Source organism: Anabrus simplex, chromosome 4 (genome assembly GCF_040414725.1).
Source record: "Anabrus simplex isolate iqAnaSimp1 chromosome 4, ASM4041472v1, whole genome shotgun sequence".
Classification (NCBI taxonomy): domain Eukaryota; kingdom Metazoa; phylum Arthropoda; class Insecta; order Orthoptera; family Tettigoniidae; genus Anabrus; species Anabrus simplex.
Window position 1 is genome coordinate 16337217 of NC_090268.1, and position 19394 is coordinate 16356610.

The 19394-nt window shown below is 41.6% G+C and overlaps 1 protein-coding gene across 2 annotated transcripts in view; it reads right to left on the minus strand.

Moving 5' to 3' along the window:
- Positions 1 to 19394, minus strand: part of LOC136872135 (uncharacterized) — a 65960-nt gene that overhangs the window by 19958 nt on the left and 26608 nt on the right. For both annotated transcript variants that reach the window (XM_068227404.1, XM_068227403.1), the window contains exon 2: positions 10136 to 10485. In XM_068227404.1, coding sequence (XP_068083505.1) covers positions 10136 to 10485 — 350 coding nt within the window. The remainder of the gene's footprint in view (positions 1 to 10135; positions 10486 to 19394) is intronic.

Genomic DNA, 19394 nt, shown 5'->3' on the forward strand with positions numbered 1-19394 from the left:
AGACTTTTATTAACGACAATAATGTTGCTGGTATTGGTTTTTAAGTCCCACTAACTACCTGTTTGGCGGTTTTCGGATACGCCGAGGTGCCAGATTGTTGTCCCGCAAGAGTTCTTTTACGTGCCAGTGTCGTTAATAGTGCCGCGCTGAGTGGCTCAGACGATGGAGCTCTTGGCCTTCCGACCCCAACTTGACAGGTTCGATCCTGGCTCAATCCGGCGGTATTTGAAGGTGCCCAAATACGTCTTTTCTGGCCCCAACGGTATTAGGTGGCGAGGCCTAGGGATTCCTTAATTTTCACGCCCTTCGTAACCCTTGTCTTTCTCTGGCTGATACCTTCATTTGTCGAAGTGTCGGACCCCATCTATTCTTTCCCTTCGATTAGTGTTAATAGAGGATGGTTGCCCAGTTATAGTTCCTCTTAAAACAGTATTCACCACCACCACCTATTACTCCACGTAAACAATGGTTTCGGTATTTACACATCACTTCCGTCATTAGGATGAGGCTGGAACATGCATGTTAATCGCCCAGCTGTCCATCATATCCCGGTGAGTTTCAGTAATACAATAGCAAGAAAATTTGTACCAAGCACTCACACAATTGCACGTACCCACGTACCTAAATATACCGTCACATAGTACAGTTTCCAATCGAGGCTAACCACAACTTGTGAACCATTCAGCCTGTTGGTTTTGTCGAAACCATACTCAATCATCACCATCACTTTTCGCCGTGGGCTACCGTCCAGTAGAAAAACCCGCCATGATAGACAACATGGTGCGAAGTATTAGAAGCCCAACTTCGTCCTTAGCCTACAAGGAATACAAGGCCTGCCCAATAGCCACTCATAGCTGCCCGCCCTGTGGATGCTATATTTGCCGCTAGAGGCGCTGCAATTCAACCTCACATGAACACCTCGGTTAGCGGTATTTCTACACTTTGTATGCTAACTGGTGACGTCGTATTGTTAAAATACGTCAGTTATATTACAGTTGTGTACTGTTGCGTGCCGTTTTGTAAACGAGAAGTTCTTGGAAATAGCTTTCATCAATTCCCTTGCCAAGAGCCAACTAGGGAATTATGGATTAAAGCAATAAGCAGACAAGATATGGTACAGTAAATACGCAGACCATGTGACGGTAAAAATTAGGTTACTTATTGTTATTGCTCCTGTTCTGATGATAAAAATATTATCTTCGATATAAATCTCCTGGCCCGAAAGACGGTGTCGCCGTCTAGGAAGCCCGCCCACGTCTTCAGGGGAGGAATGAACATATTTAGTAGTTACATGGTCCGTCAACATTAGCATATTATTTGGGAAGATATAAGCAATGCCAGACTCCTTGGGTGTCATGGCCATTGTATTTGGCGCAAATATTGGAGTAGGCACCCTAGGAGTTGAAGGCTCCCTCATACTTTAATTACTTCCGTGGTATACTCTATATGAAATCACGTTGAGAATTGCCAGTGTCGAACCTGTGATTTGAACCTTGGAATATTCAAAGATGCAGCTGCCCATTCTTATCACGGAGCGTAAGTTAATGTGCTCGTCTATGCAGGAGGAAGAGAGGAATAGTTGTGGAACATAAAGTGACATAACATATAAGTAGTTCCTTTTTACCTTTCACTTTTTTTCGTGAAAAATAGGCAGAAAAGGAATAAATGGTCTCCTATAAGCTTCAAAATGGTTTTCTTATTTTTCGGAAGAAAATAAATAAAATGCATCTTTTCCAACTTTTGCAACCGTTAGTTAACAAATCCCACACGCGGATGAACCGGCAGCAACGAATCCTGAGTTAGCAAGAAATTTTCAAACACAACTGGAAAGCATCGAAAAGGAAGACGAAGGAGCACCATGCGTTTCTATGTCGAGTGCTGCAATGGCGTATATTGGAGGGTATTTGATGAGAGTTATCGAAGACCACATGCCATATCAAAAGTGTGTTCATACAATTAGTAGTGTCCAGAGTCCATCTCCACTAACGTCATTAATAAAAATCAAATACACAGGTGGCGTCAGGTATCCAAAGCCAAGTTTTGTTTCACTGCTGATGAAACTGGGGCAAGTAACGTACAAAATATTATCGGTGACGCTGGGCAGTCCAAAAAATAGCACTAACATTAACCGAAATGCTGTTGCCACATTTTGCTAAAATCCTATTCTACAGTGTGGGAAAAGTGATCATCCTGTGGAACTAAGCATAATAATATTTCAGAAGTTTCTGCGCCCCTCTGTCACTAACTACGCTAATGGCATGACAGATGAGTATCGCCGAGAATACTTCTTGAGAAGAAAAACAATTTATGATAAAAAAATATCAAGGAAAATGGTTAAAATCGTTATTTTTCACTGAAAATCTACGGTGCGGTAGTAAAAATATCTAGTGCAGACCTTATATCCTTTTAAATGCCAGACATGAATTTCGACAGTTATCTGTGTTATCTGAAATGAAAATCCACAGATGAATTGAACTCCTAGGGGTAAAAGGCGAACATTTATTATTTTCTACTTCATTCTGCTCAGTAACGTATATAATATACAGGAAGTATAGTGTAGAGGTAAATTTGTGCTGGTTTTAACTCCCGTTAGCAATGCTAGTGAGTGCTGGTATACTAGCGCTGCAGGGGTCAAGACGCGCACTGCCAGGCGGACACAGTTTCTGAAGAGAGCACTGCCAGTGAGCAGGCTTTGTATTCCTTGTAGACTAAGCTTCGTCTTAACGTTTCGACAGTGCTGCCAATTGGGAAAACTTAATAACAAAATAATAGTTTACTATAGGACTCGTACTGCTCCGCAGAATTTGTTATAAACAGGTCAGATAACGCGCCTGTCGTAGTCATATTGTTTTGCCTGTCTTTTTCAATGGTTTTATGAACATTTAATAACAAGTGCATTAAGGTATGCCGCAGTTCGCAGTCAGAATTCATCCCTTCTGACGTCATCATGCCGTTTGTTCGGTAAAAATCTATCCATATATTAGCTTTTTTTACCTTGCAGTTCTTGATGTAAAGCTTGGTATTGTTTCGTAGAGGCAATGGTATTTTTAACCGCAGTTCTTCTATACAGAACGTTTGTCTTGTGAGCTCGTAGGTTAGTCTCGAAGGAGCGTTTTTTCTGCTAGACAGAGAACGTTTCTAAGATGTATGGCCTTCACTGTTTCTAGTGTAGGCGATAGGCGTTCCCAGATAATGTCTAGGGCGTATGTCTTAATGGGTTCTGTTTGTACGTAGACTTCTTTCTCTTAGCAGCATGTTAGTTATTAGGAACGTTCTGCCATATGTCGTATATATTTGGAAACTGGGAAAAGTTAGAGTATGAGCTACACTCACTCCCTCTAAAAGAATACAATAGCGGTCCAAGCAACACCGACGTGAAATATTCATAGGGAATAATTTTTGAGGCCTGGATCTCGTCGACTAGGCAAGGCATAGATACGGCTCCGAGCTGGAAATACCCCTTGTAATTAGTTAACAAGGGCAAGACTATAGCTACGAGCAATAAAAGAAGAAATGGCTTAAAACAGGGGGTTTATTAAATAAACACGAGCGAAACATTCAAACCAAAAGAAGAGAAAATCACACATGAAATTAACAGGCAAAAATAATCATAATGAACATGGACATACCTTATTCATATTCACATCGTTGTAACATGGCGTGAGCCCAAGGCTGATTCTTATCAAATGCACTAATACGCACTTTAAAATGCTCACTGCCTCTCATACACACCACCATTACATCGTCGGCAGCATCATTACATTATTAAGAATTCAATCAGGTCGCCCGTTTTACCAAAATTCACGTATCTGAGGCACTGCTTTACATATTTCCTCAGGCAACTAACAATGTGAAACGTTAGCACAACAATCTCCTGTGCCGGAGAACAAAAAGGGCTGATAAGAAGAATGGGAGATGAGACTGAGCACAGCCTCCATGGACCAATCAAAGCCAAGACAGGTCCAAAGAATACAACAGGTAGGCCCATGCACAAATACGCAACCAACATTGCGGCTACTCAAACTGAGCACCAGCCACGGATAAGAATAAAATATACAGTTCCGTGCTGAGAACAAAACAGTCCACAGAATTTAAAAGACAATTAAAACAGGTCGATCGACATACCATCTTTTTCTCCTCACACATCCCAACTCACATGCATTCAACATTCACACGCACACATTGAGGGTATCGGGAAATAAACACGAACGGACGTTCGGATTTCGTAGTCAAATACAAACCATAAATTTATGACCCCATGGTCATCACCAGCAGGTCTCACGTGCTCCAAGTATCTGCGTGCGGCGTGCAATTACATATAAGGTCAGAATCGAACACAACTTTATTCACATCAATAACATTTTGCGCCTCGTACGACCTGGATGTACCTAATATGGCCGAGACGAGGGGCACATCGTAGGGATCACGTAGTATTTAAGCAGGCAGTGCACCAAGTCATAGCCTCAGAGACCCCTTTTCTTTTTATCACCACAAGATTACAAACACATTCATTCGAAACACATCATACGACGGAGCGGAAAGATGTATGCCAATCCACCGTAACAGTTGGGAATGAATCGTCACCAAAACTAAATACTGAACAGAACTACCACGTACCTGTGATTATCAATGGCAAAATTAAGAGGCAATTAGCGTGAAAGGTCCAACCTTGAAAACGTTAAATGAATATCTAAGGCATAAAAATGCCACACCAAACATAGCAGCAGCCATTGTTAATATCCGCCACACATATACATAGAAGATGAGCTTCAAAGAGTAAAAGTTATCGCTCTAGCAAAACGAACGACCTCTCAGTTTAAACCACTGCCTGCTCGATCTGCATCCGATGGCTGCTTATACTGCCTGTTCATTACAACATTTTAATATGGCACTAAATGAAACACTCCGTTTACAAATACCCACAGCAGGTGGCAGCACCAACCGGCTCCAGACCTGTCGGAATGTAATAGCGTGAAATACAGTAGTATTGTACTTGTTTTCAGTGAAAATGGTGTACTGCTGCGTGCCTTTCTGCAAATCAAAGAAAGGGAAACCAGAATGCCGTGATATTTCATTCCACGAAATACCTTCAAGTACGGAATTGCGTCGAAAATGGTTAAGTATTATATCCAGGGAAGGAAACAGCAAGGGAAGTAAATGGATTCCTTCTGACTATTCCGTTGTTTGCAGTCTACATTTCGTAAATGATGATTTCAAAGTGACCAGCAAAACGCGAAAATTAAAAACAGGGTTTGTACCCAGCCTTTTCCTTGATTATCCAGCTTATAAACAACCGCTAATTTCAGCGAAGAGGAAGAGAAGGAATTCAAGCACAGAGGCGTCTAACAAGAGATCTTCAAACATCATTGCAGAAAGTGGTAAGCGTTATATAAGGTTTGAAGTATTACATACTAAGTAATATAATTTCTTGGGACAATTGTACTGTTAATATGAAGGTACAAAACAGAATAATATGCTGTCATATATTTCATTACGAGTCGTTTGTTAGTAGTATAAAATCGTGTCAATATACTGTTGTTCTTCTTATATTATTATTATTATTATTATTATTATTATTATTATTATTATTATTATTATTATTATTATTATTATTATTATTATTATTATTATTATTATTATTCATTACGCAGGTAGGCCCTATTTAGTTGTTTCGGTTTTACAGTTATAGCTAAACTAATGTTAGGTTATCTCTCTTTCTCTTTCCAGTCGATTCTCCGTTTACGGATACAGAGGTAGGCCTAAATACCAGTAACAACGAACCGTGTGACGTTGGTTGTCAAGTTGATACATTGGATGACAGCAGCATGGAAAGTCTAAAGAGAACAAATAAAAGGCTTCATGTTGCGCTATTCAGAATGAAGAAGAAAATAGTAGATCTGGAAGAAAAATTACACCGATCAAGTAAACAGCTGGAAGATTGTAATACGCAACTCAAACCACTGAACATTATCAAGAAAGCTACAGATGAGGGTGTTGTAAAGGCCATTTATCTTCAAGATCAAGTGAATAACTTTCAGAAACTGCGCCCAGTATGGTCTGAAGAAACTATACGGCATTGCATTTGTTGGCGGATTGCTTCTCCGAAAGGTTACGAGTATGGTCGGAGATCAGAATTAATACTGTCACCTTCACGTAGTACATTAGACAGGTATCTAGGGACGTTGAAGTGTGGAGCTGGTATTTCGCCACTAATAAAGGAAAGACTGCAAGCAGAAGCAACTAATTTGAATGATCTGGAGAAAATTTGTTCCCTTATTTGTGACGAAATGGTAATTAAAGAGCGGCTGCTATATAATAAAGAAGAGGACAGATTCAATGGACTGGTCGAAGCAGAGGGAGTCTATAACGAAGAAATTGGAACAAACCCTCAACTCGGCAACAAATTTTTGTGCTTTGTGATTCATGGTTTGACGAAGAAATTTACGATTCCGGCTGCCTACTTCATGGCGAAGGCATTACAGGGACAAGAGTTTTTCCTCCTGGTTCAGCAGGTTTTGAAAGCTCTCGAAGAATGTGGTTTCTATGTTATTCGTCTGGTGACGGACAAACATAGAACAAATACTTCAATGTTTAACAAATTTGGTGACGGAGAATTAAAGTCGTGTGTAGTTCATCCATGCAACGCCATGCGACAACTATATTTGTCTTTCGATTATTGTCATATTATTACAAACATCAGATCTCAGTTTCTTGAACATGATATGGCAGATAAAGACGGCATTATCACTTCATCTTTCTTAAAGGAGCTGTATCGTCTTCAGAAGAATCTCGCAGTGAAACCGGTCCGGAATTTAACGAGGAAGCACGTCGAGCCCTTTTGAAAAGATGAATGTACTCTGTGCTGTGCATGTGTTCTCACCGCCAGTCACAGTAGCTTTGCAATTCCTAATGGAAAACTCATCGTGCCTGACGGCAAGAGTCGATTTTTCGGAGGCTGGATCTACCATACGATTTATGAAATCTGTGTATAAATTCTTCAGTGTCCATGACACCAGCGATAAAACACAGCACTTGAGGCAAAATAATCCGGACAAAATGATGTTCTTTTCTCCATCAGACGAGCGTCTCCAGTGGCTGAAAGCCGATTTCTGTCAATATCTTGAAGAGATACAAGAAGCGTCCAAAGCTCTCAATCTAAAGGGGCTTACCAAAGAAACATATAAGCAATTCTTTTTACTGCTTTATCTACTTCTTCGTGCATTGTTCATCTTCTACAGAATGGATTTTTTATGTGCTGACACGGGCCTTTTCAGGAGACCCAATTGAAGCCATGTTTAGTGCTATAAGAATGGGAGGAGGGTGCAATGACATGACTGACTCCCGGGCTGCTCAGAATTCCATGAAGAGAATTCTGAAATCCGGAATTTTAATGTTCACCAATGGTGCTAACGTTATCCACAAGGAAAATTCAAAATTTTTTGCCTCAGTATCATCTCCCGGACTTGACGAAACAGAACCAGTGTTGCTCCCTGAGTATGTACTTGATTTACTGGCAGATATTCGTGAGTCCCCTGAGTCAGTGTGTGCCACTTTGGAAACTGCTTCCCAGGCATTAGTGTGTGGTTATTTAGTGCGTGTAATCGAAGAAAAAACAGAATGCAGCACGTGCTTGAATAACGTTTCTACCCCAGTAAACGCTTCGCCATTGATGAACTTAATCAGACAGTCGGATAGAGGAGGCCTGTACTATCCCCAGCAACGATTTATTGACCTAATTATAGGGCTACAGAAATTTGTTGAGGCGGCTCTACCGTACTGCAAGAAATCTGAAAGTCTGCTCCAGACTATAAAAAACTATGTTCTACCTTCTTTGTGCCAGTGTAACATTTTAAAGTGTTTTAGTAACAATAAGCACCAGGAACTTGTGTCAGAAGCTGTGGTTGCCAAATTCGTATAACCTCTAATTAGTAATATAGGGAAGTACCATACAGACAAAGTTTCCAGGTTTTCTTGTTCGTCGAAACCTCTTTTTCGAAAAGTCTTGAAGCTATAACTCTCTAGAGCACCGCTTTATACGTAAAATTCTTTAATTTTTCTGTTACTTTCAGATTTTAAATTTCGCTTGTATGCTTATCTAGTTGTATTCACGCGATCACTGGGTACGGTTGGTGCTGCCATCTAGCGGCAGATTGTTTGTAAGTCGTGTTACACGTTTGAATATGGAATGAGCAGGCAGTTTAAGCAGCCATCGGATGCAGATCGAGCAGGCAGTGGTTTAAACATAGTGTGTGCTGCTCCCTACTGGACGTCCTTAGACATACACAGGTAAACATTCAAAGACGAGGCTGAAGGAAGCCATTTGCATAATGAAGTGTCAATTAACGAAACATGCGACAAGCATGGTTCAAGTATCAGAGTATATAACAGGAAACAGTATTCTTCCGTGATCAGAGGAAGTGTACTATCTGGATCGACAGTAATCAAACATGGCTGCATGCTTTGACGTTACTAAGGATGCAAATCACATATATCAGAATATTAATGAGAGTGTTAGTCGCTTAGCAACCTGTTGTACAGAATATATTGTGGGTTAGGGTAAGCCTTCGCCTGCAGTTATTGGAGTGATCATTTAATGATTTGATTTTAGGATTACTCAAAGTTGGCTGAACTTAGAGACCTATCAATGTCACATGATTCACCAGCAGGTAATTACGGTGATAATAAGACAAAAATGAAGCAAATTGATCCAGTAGAACGGACGGGCGGATTTACCAAAGCGTTATTTAGTAAACTCTTTTACGAGTAATACACTCATGTTCATAAAAAAACAGAAGACCTTGAAGGACTGAAGGTAGGAAGTTCATATTCACAGGATATATTCATTAGTATGTTCTGCAGAAACGATTAGCATTTCAGTCACCTAGCTTCAGCATGTGTCCTGTTGCCTACTAGGCACTGGGTTCTCCATGGGCACTGATAACTTGCTCCATGCAAGATGGCATCGATGCGTATAAGGCGCAAATGGCATCCTGGATTATAGCCATCCATCTTGCATTCACCCGGTTCCACAGTTCATCTTTTGTGGTTGGCATTGGGTCACAGCGCCATACCCGTCGTTTCATATCCCACACATTTTCGATTGGCGACAAGTCCGGTGATCGGGCGGACCAGGACAACAGTCTGATATCCTGTGAAAACAAGAAGGCACGTGTTCATGCAGCAGCATGTGGTCGCGTATTTTCCTTCTGAAATATGGCGTGTGGGGTGTCGTTCAGAAATTTATGGCTATGGATCGCAGGATGTCATTCACGTAGGTCAAACTGATCACAGTGCCCTGGACACGCACCAACTGTGATTTTCGGTTGTACCCAATAACACCCCACACCATAAGGCCTTGAGCTGGCGCTGTATGTCTTGTGCGAATGCAGTCAATGTGATGTCTCTCCCCCTGTCTGCAGCGAACCAAAGTGCTGCCATTATTTTCAAATAAACACAACCTGGATTCGTCCGAAAACACTATCTGCTACCATTCCTCTTCCCAGTGCATCGTTTCATACGTCATTGCATTCTAGCATGTTTATACACAGTATTCAAAGTTAGGCGGAGAAGTGGACGACGCGCCGGCAACCCAGATCGTAATAAACGGTGATGGACTGTCACTCCTGATAGTGTACGATGTGTTACACTGTTCCAATGTTGCGCCAGAGCCGAGGAGGAGGCAGATCTGTCATGCAATAGCATTCGGATGAGGTGTCGATCTTCTTCGGGGGTGGTCTGGGTGGTGCGACCAGACCCATCTCGTCGTATTCTACGGCCTTCTGTGAACCATTCGCTACACACCCGTTGTACTGCCGACACATTTCGTCCCACACGAGCAGCTATTACCCGGATGGATGCATCATGCGAATAATGCGCTCTCTTTCAAACTCGACGGTACGGTTCTCGCATACGTCTGTCAATATGAACTTCCTATCTCTAGTGTTTTAAGGTGTTCTGGTTTTAAACACGGGTGTGTGTATAGATGTATGTTTCTGGACTCCTCTCCACGCTCAAAGTTATTTCGCTATGAGTGTCAACATGTTATCGCTACAAGGAAACGGAGGCTATTTGTATTCTACCTTCATATAGAAGGAGAATGGCAGAAACAAACCTACGCTACCTCTATTGTACTCACCCTGAACTCTGATCGATGAATGCCCTGATACAAATCTAGGAACACTTTATACATTTCGTCCATTAATTCCAGAAACTGGTTGAAGGTAGTATGGGATGCATAACCGGAATTTACAGCCGGCAAGAGATGCTCGAACAGATTATTATAGTTTTTCAGCCTCTGATCAACAATCATAGTGGCCAAGGTAGCATTTCTCGACAGGCTTAGGTCTATCTGTCGGCTGAACTCTCCAAAGGCCTCCGTTATCGCCTTCTTCAACTGTAAAGCAGGCTCCGCAGGGAAATCCTTCAAGTGGAGTTCTGGAACACTTTCAGCTCCTTTCACAAAGGATTCTTGAATTGTAGCATCGCCTGAAATCAAACCATATTACAGCAGAACATTAGATTATATTCATTGCTATTTGCACGAACATTTCATCGGCATTAAAGCACTGTTTTGAAGAAAATGCGATCTAGAATTTAATAAAGCCAGTGCCGCTCTTGAAGCTTCATATGGGTGGGTCACGTTATGGTTTAAGGGGAGTATCAAAGGTTTATCTTGATAATGTAAAATTTAACATATTTACTTCCTGGTTTCTTTGGAACTGTCCAAGGAAATGAAACGATTTTTATATGATATAGACTCCTATCTAATACATTTACTGATCTACTTTCTTGGTTCTACGATTATTAGGAAACAGATATGCATTTTTTAAAATTCAAGTTCTTAATATTTAAATGCATTTACTTTTAAAATCATTTTTGACAAACTAAGTGCGGTATCTTTACCATTGCAGGTCCATGTAAAAACAGTAATGCTGTTGAAGAGACAAATATTTCTACCGTAAGAAGTTTCTGAAAAAAAATGAGAAACATTCGGAAAAATAGGTAGTTTCTCAGAAATTACACTGGAAAGTGCAATGCCACGTATAAGACGTGAATGTTACCACATAAACACCAGATATGATGTGATATCTTAGCAACCAATGTAGCTAACTTACGCCGCAGTATGTTTACTATAAGGCGACATAAATTACCACCTTCTAGAGCAAGACGTTCCCGAGATATATTGCCTTAATTGAACAAGTGCTCATAGAGTCTGAACAAATGATTTTGAAGTAACATATATTTATAAATATTTTCAGTCATCCAAAATCAACGAAACATACAATAAATTAAAGAGGAAACTCCAAATAATACTTTTCTACAAAAAACTAAAATCAACACTTTTCACCACTACCGCCTTTTATACTTCCCTTAAATGCAGACATGGATAATATAAGACTAAAATACTCACACATGTTTGCACACGCCGAGGTTTACGTTATCACTAATGTCAGGTCCACCCTCCTTTTTTTGGCTGTAGCAAATCTCTCGATCACAGCATGTGCATTCTTACCCCTCAGTTGACACTGTTCTTCTCAGGAATGTCTTTATTGCATCTAATGTAGGGAAACATCTTTCTCTCACCACAGTAGTCATCGGTATAGCACATGACCGGCTCCGTGGCTAAATGATTAGCGCGCTGGCCTTTGGTCCAGGGGACCCTGGGTTCGATTCCCGTCCAGGTCGGAGATTTTAAACTTAAATGGTTAACTCCCTTGGCTAGGGGACTGGGTGTTTGTGCTGTCCCCAACATCCCTGTAACTCACACACCACACATAACACTACCCTCCGCCACAATAACACGAGTTACCTACATTTGGCAGATACCGCCCACCCTCACCGGAGGGTCTGCCTTACAAGGGCGGCTGTAGTTTACTTCCCTTTTTGTTCTTCTGAGCTCTACCTGCTACAGTTTGCTATTAACCGAGGCTCTCTCTTTGCAGCAGGCCTCTTTCCTAAGAAACATAGCCAGCGGCAACACTTGTAGGTCATTTACTTTAAATGATGATGATGATTGTTGTTTAAAAGGGCCTAACATCTACGTCATTGGCCGCTCATGCTACGAAATGTAACGGCAATTTAAAAGTCCAAAACTGATTCACTGTCCACAATTCAAAACGTGGTGATAAAAAAGGATGAATATGAATTCAAAATAATCAGCAGATCCATACGCAACATTGAAAGTTACAAATTATTCCAAAAATAAATCCACTTACTAGAATTCAAAAAAAGAGAAGATGAACAGTGATTATGAACATAAAACAATCAGTGGATTCGACACCTGACGTGGTGGCGGGCAACTTAAAATCCACGTGCTTTTTTGACGTGGGCATGGAATTTTAAACAACAGAACGTCGCTAACCTCACTGTTGCCATCTTTAATCACGTGGGTGCGGAAATTAAAATCTACATGCTTTTTGACAGCTGTCCCATCGTAACCACGTGCACTTGTTTTGAACTGCTGCCATCTTAACAGACCCTAACCTCACTGTTATCATCTTAACCATGTAGGGAGCGCGGAATTTAAATTTATCTTGACGGGACTTAGCCACGTCGCTGAATTTGAGGACATAGCCAGGGAGCATAACCACAGGCAAGCTTCCCTTCTCGACATATCACCACCTTAAAGCAAGCTGACCTTCTCGACATACCACCATCTTACAGCAAGCTGCCCTTCACTACATATCACCATCTTACAGCAAGCTGCCCTTATCGCATACTTAACATCTTATAGCAAGCTTCCCTTCTCAACATACCAACATCTTAGAGAAAGCTTTAAAGCAAGCTACGCTTCTCAACATACCTACAATCTTAAGGCAAGCTGCCCTTCTCGACGTACCATCATAATAGAGAACGTAGTTTTAAAGCAAGCTGACGTTCTCAGCACTCTCAGACCCTGACCGCACTGCTGTTATCTTAACTACGTTGTTCATGGAATTTGAAAATGTAACAGCTTCCTCCTCCTCCTTCTCCTGCCCTTCTCGACACGACCCTTCCCCGACATAACCCATCCCGACATGGTTTTAAACCATGCTCCCCTTCCCGTTACTATTTAGGAGAGAGAATTAAGCAAGCATTTGACAAAAGGGCTTGCTCCTCCTGGCAAAAGGCCTCCTCCTCCTCATCCGTTTGGCAAAAAGGAAAAAGGGCTCCTCCTCCTCATCTACATGGCAAAAGTTCAAAAGGGCTCCTCCTTCTCCTTCTGGCAAAAGGGCAAAAGGGCACCTCCTCATCCGTATAGCAAAAGGCCTCCTCCTCCTCACAGTTACTGAGGTTAGGTCAATCGCTCCTCCTACGGACAGATACCTTCCTGCGCAAATAGAATTGAACGTCACAAAAAATATACTTACGGTATGTAGCGTTCTCCTCGTCGCATAATTTTCTCGATTGAGGAGGGAGCGGTAGGAGGATTAGGCGGTAAGGAGAAAGTCATACTTTTCGATTGCAATCAGCACGCAAAAATATTGTAGGATAAGCAAATGCTGTATCCGACAATGAAAAACAGGTTCAATCTAGTTACAGAATGCAATTAGCAAAAAATATAGAATTGACATGCTGTATGTCTTCATCCGACAAGAGAAAGCATGTTGACTATAAAACAGAAAAACGTTTATCGCTACTGTGCTGTATGTTTCTATTCGACTAGACAAGTTACAATTAGCACACACTAGAACTGATTGTAAAATAAGACAAAACATGTTGGCTATTAGTGTTCAGAACAGAAAAACTTGTAACGCAAAACATTATGAAATTAATCTGTTTATAAAATCGCACATCTATGCAATCAGCGCGCACACATAGAATTGCAAATGTTGTATATCTCCATCCGACGTACTTCTTCTTAATCACTGCAGGTAAAATGATTACTACTTAGCAGGGGATACCTTCGTCCTAAGGAGATAGATTTTGCGTAATTGGAACACATGCAACATCTGTATAGCGATTTAGTTACCGAAACAGAATAAAAAATCATACCACTCTGCAGATAAAATGATTTTACTACTTAGCAGGGGATACCTTTGTCCTACATCATATTGTGTTAAGTAGAACATTTTTGGATTCACTCCCTATTCTAACACCACAAAAATAGTGGGATTTGAACTTTGTTCACAAGGGAGAGGAAAAGAAGTATACTTCCTCTTAAATCGATAATCATACAACAGGTTTTGGTGTTTAGAACACTGAATGACTGATTGATACATTTTATGAATATAGATTTAAACACTAGATTTATTTCATGGCCTACTGTAATGTTCACTGTTACGGGGTTACCCGTGGACCAGCAGAGGTGAAAGAAGGTGCCGGGGGTATTGGGTCTAACTACTAAATCAAAGTTAATTTAAAACTTCAACAAAGGTTATACTTTTTTAATTTAAACAATCAACAACAAAATTTTAACTTTTCACTTAGTGAGATAACAATGATATATCAGGTACCATGACAAGATTTAGACCAAGCAAAAAAAAAAAAACTTTCGTGACTGATTAGTAACCAGGGCTTCCAGCCCCTCACTTTACATTACCTGAGCTCTCACCTCAACTTTATAAAAGATTACAATTTTACACAAAGGGCAGAAATCCCCTAATACCTGGAGCACTTGCTCCCAAAATTGCAATATCAGGCCGCCCAGAGGCAATTTTACAACACTTGCAAAAGAGCTCACGCGCTCTCAGTTCTCAAGCCTATTCCAGGCAACACAATATGAAAATCTAATAATCACTGGCCTTACAAGGCACTATTTACAAATAGCCATCTTATTACACAGAGGTATCTAGTAGTTGTGTTGTATACAAGGAACTTTATATACAAGGCACAACATAAAAGTTTATTGCTTCAACATTTTTATACAATATGTACATGAAATAGAACGAAACTTTTCTCGAAGCTTGTGGAGTTGCACACGTTTAATATTAATATAAGGTAGTAAGCTGAGGGCCTGCAGAATATTTACATTTGTACACATTGAGAGTCCTACATACATTCAATCTTGTCTTGATGAGATAGTCTGTTCAAATGAGAGAATGTTCTTGATAGTCGAAACTATCGGTCATGTATAATAACAAGTGGAACTTGTAGAGAGAGTTCGTATTAGCAGAATGCTAACAGGAGGCGTATAACTTGCAAGGAAATTGCGTTTATGTTCATCTATAGCAGAATGCTATGACTGCAGTCGGAGCACTGTAGGGGACTTGTGTGAATATCAGAATGCTTGGATGGGTGCTCGACGTGGCTACGGGATGCAGGAAGAATGAGGTAATGTCCACAGGTAAAACCTCACGGCCAGGAATCAGTCCACCTGTTCAGAACACATTTTTAAGAGGGTTCCTCCGTGTCTGACTTGCGGTGTAGTCTGGTCGTTGGACACTGTGGAAATCCTGGAGAGGCGAGAAACGTTGCTCCCTTTATAGCGCTGGCTGACGTCACAGACGATCACGTCAGCGCACTGCAGTCTGCCTCATGGTCTCTGGAAACATCCATGTTGGCCGGGCTGCGGCGCTTGTAGGCGCGGAAAACACACACAACACTAGTACCCAACCTACGGGGCCTTAGTGAAAAAGAACAGCTTCAATAAATAGCCCGAGTACAACTGGAATGGAGTCAAAGATTGAGCTCCCCAAAAGAAAAAGAAAATTAAAAACCCATAGGGCACTTGGCCAACAAAACAGGCGCTAATCCCAAACTACTGAGGTAGCGCGCATGGAGATAACTTCGATACATTGCAGAAACAGATGCGGTACCTCAAACCAAGATGAAGGGGAACTCGAAAGGGTATATCACTCTCTATCCCCGGATTACAGTTAAAGATTTATGAAATTTTACATGAGCCGAAGGAAGTTGGTTAGAAAGTTCAAGTTTCGAACCTTTCCCTCGGGTTAAACTGCGGAGCTAGCAAAAGTGAAGATTTTAAGTGGCCATACCTTGGCGGAGTACTGCTGCCTGATGAAAAGAGGCGCCTCCCGCCTCCTGCTTGACACACACACACTTAGTTAGATGTTGATCTAATGACCAATAGACGTGAAAATCCACAGTTTATAAACCCTCAGGGAAAGTTCGCGACCTTTCATGAATAATCAAGCCACACCCTCTCAATTTTATTGGACGATTCAAAATTTACACTCAAAGTCGAAGAAGGAATCCAGAATTGGTTGAAAATTAATTACAAAAATTAGGGATTGGCTGAATTCAAAGTTGGCGAAAAGAGAAGATAAATATTGCCAACCCAAAAATAAATGAACATTAATTAGTAAAAAAGCTTATGAATACAAAACTTCTTCAACAAAGTTCTTTCACTTCGCAACAGGGTGCATGATCATAGTTTTCTAGCAGTGACATCTATGAGAGAATGTCCAGACTTCTTGATGAACGGAAAACAAAACAAGTTGAAATTCACACAGTACTGGAAATTTCACAATAAGAAAATTACGGTAGTGACATCTTCTGAGAAAAGGTTTAAATATGTCTAGTTTCAAGTTCAGTGTTTCTCCTGTAGAGGTGTTCTTTTAGGCGCAAGATTTAAATGTGCGTCGTAGAGGTGTACCTCCCGGTACAGACCTCCCCCCCACCTCCGAATGTCCTCCCAAGGGGTGACACAGAAGTATTTTGAAAAAATTTTATTTCATTTTGGAGAAAACAAAAAATTTCAAATTTTTCTTGTTCATGGGTAGAAGCCTGTTAAACTTCAGCTTTAGAGTGTCTTTGTTGCCGTAAATACATGTGAATATTTTTGACGGCAAGTCCTGCCGCCGCTGCCGATATCCAGTTGAGACCGCCCGGACCCCTCAAGTACCCTCAGATACACCTCTCCCGCTACTATGAGAGGGGTAGTCGTGGTGATAGACGCCGCAGATCAAAGGGGTATGTATAGTCCCCAGATGGGTTGGCGATGAGGGCGCCGCACTTCAGTCTTTGCCGTGAGATGGACTCCGGCGCGCCGTACGCAGATATGCGTCATGGGAGTGGAGTGGGCGCGTACCCCACCTCAGTGGTGGTACGGCGACAAACGGCTGTGGGTGCACTGAAACAGTAAGATCTCGGCGACAGAAATTGTTGTTGGTGACTTGAGAATAGAGGGTACAATCTTTATTGGTGATGATGAGGACCGGGTGGCGTGGACGGCTTCAAATGCCAAAGGTGTGTGTATGCAGGAGACGGGGGCTTGGTAATGGCCACTCAGGAATTGACAGCAGTGAAACCAGAGAGAAAGATCGTACATACAAGGCATATACATAGAGAAAGGAAACCATAGTGCAGAAGGCCTTAAAATAAAAAATATAACCTTCAAAGCTCCTGCTAAATTGATTGGTAAGTTAACAATGAAGTTACACAGGTTTTATTTGCGAGATGTGGACTCTAAAGATCCTCTCTGTGGCTGGATTGCTCACCAATAATGTAACGGGAGTCAGGAAATCTAATATGATGCACGGCCCAAGAAATCTGGGGGCATGCTTGCCCGCGGGAACATAGTTTTTAACCATGACTTAATCTCCTTTCTAATTGGTGGGCCTCCGTCCACGATCATATCTTTCCCTAACGTTTTCATGAGAAGCTTTAAGATTGGCCTTAGCCTTCTTCCATAGATCTCTAATGTTATCGGGATCTATTGTCTCTGGCAGAATATCATTGAGTGACCAAAGGTTAGAGAGCGGCATGCTGGGCACAAATTTAAACATCAAAGAAGCTGGAGTGGACTTATGAGATTCATGAACCGCCGAATTCAAAGCGAAGGCCAACCAATGCAGGGATGTGTTCCACCTGGAATGATCATCATGATGAAATGCAATGAGCGCCGTTCTCACATTACGATTAACCCGCTCAGCCAGAGATGATTGAGGATAATACGCCGATGTAGTTACATGTGATATAGACAGGTCAAAACAGAATTTACGGAAGAGGTTGGAGGTAAATGCCTTAGCAGTATCAAAAACTAAATATTGACACGGACCAAAAGAAGCAAAGATGGTATTTAAACGAGCAATGGTGGACCGAGAGGTAGCCAGCTTAGTCGGAAATAACCAGGAAAATCTAGTGAAACTATCTACACATACGAGAATGAATTTGTTGGCATTCCCCTGTAATTGGGGGAAGGGTCCTACGTAGTCGATATAGAGGCGTTCCATGGGGCGCGACGCTTGATGAGAAGATAGTAGACCTAGCTTAGTGGACAATGTGGGTTTACTGAGCAAACATGATTTACAAGCTTTCACTAATTCTCGAATTACACCGTCCATACCTTTCCAGATGAACATCTCTCGGATCTTTTCTCGAGTTTTGAAGATGCCTAAATGCCCCCCTAATGGGGTCTCATGGTAGTACTTGAAGATCATAGGTACAAGAACAGCTGGGACCACAACTTTAATTTTTTGATCATGCCTCGACGGGCAACACAAAACCCCATTCCTCAACACATAAGTGACGACATATTCCCCAGAAGAAACTGTTTCCATGACAGGAGCCAGCACAGGATCTTCACGTTGATATTTTTCAATGTCCCTAAAACAACATGGAGGCATCAGTTAGAATGGCATTAATGCCCGAAGGAATGGGCGTGGGAAGAGACGAACTATCTTCCAATTCGGAGGTCTCCACATCATGAACAAACATGCGGCTTAGTCCATCCGCAACAACATTTTTAGATCCTCTTATATGCCTAACATCAAACTGGAAGGCCGAAATCCTGATGGCCCAACGGGCTATACGACCAGTACGACGCGGCCTAGCTAAGACCCAACTTAAGGTTTGGTTATCTGTCTCCAAGTCCAACTTGACATGTTCCAGATAGAGGCGGAACTTCTCTAGTGCAAATAAAACTGCCAAACCCTCAAGTTCATAGATGGAACACTTGGCTTCTTGAGCCGATAGTCTCCTAGAAGCATAGGCGATGGGTCGCCTTGAGAGTTCAGTTTCTTGAAGAAGCTCAGCAGCCACAGTCGACGACGACGCGTCGGTTTGAACGACGAATTTCTTCGAGAAATGAGGCATAGCAAGAACAGGGGCATTACAAAGAGCTAATTTCAGGTCTTCGAAAGCGGCTTGTTGAGAAGGCCCCAACTCAAATTTAACGCCTTTCCTACGAAGAAAGTTTAAGGGCGCCGCTTTGTTAGCGAAGTTAGGAATACATTTCCTGAAGAAATTCACCATGGCTATGAATCTGGCGATACCTTTGATGTCCTCAGGAGGTTTGAAATCACGGATGGAATGATCAATGGAAACACCATCGGGAGACACTATATGCCCTAGAAATGACATGGAAGGATTAGCAAAGGCTACTTTAGATAACTCAACTGTTAACCCTGCCTTACGAAGGCGATTAAGGACCTCTTTCAGATGATCAAGGTGTTCTTCAAAGGTCTCAGAAAATACGACGACATCATCAAGATAATGGCACACGTATTCAA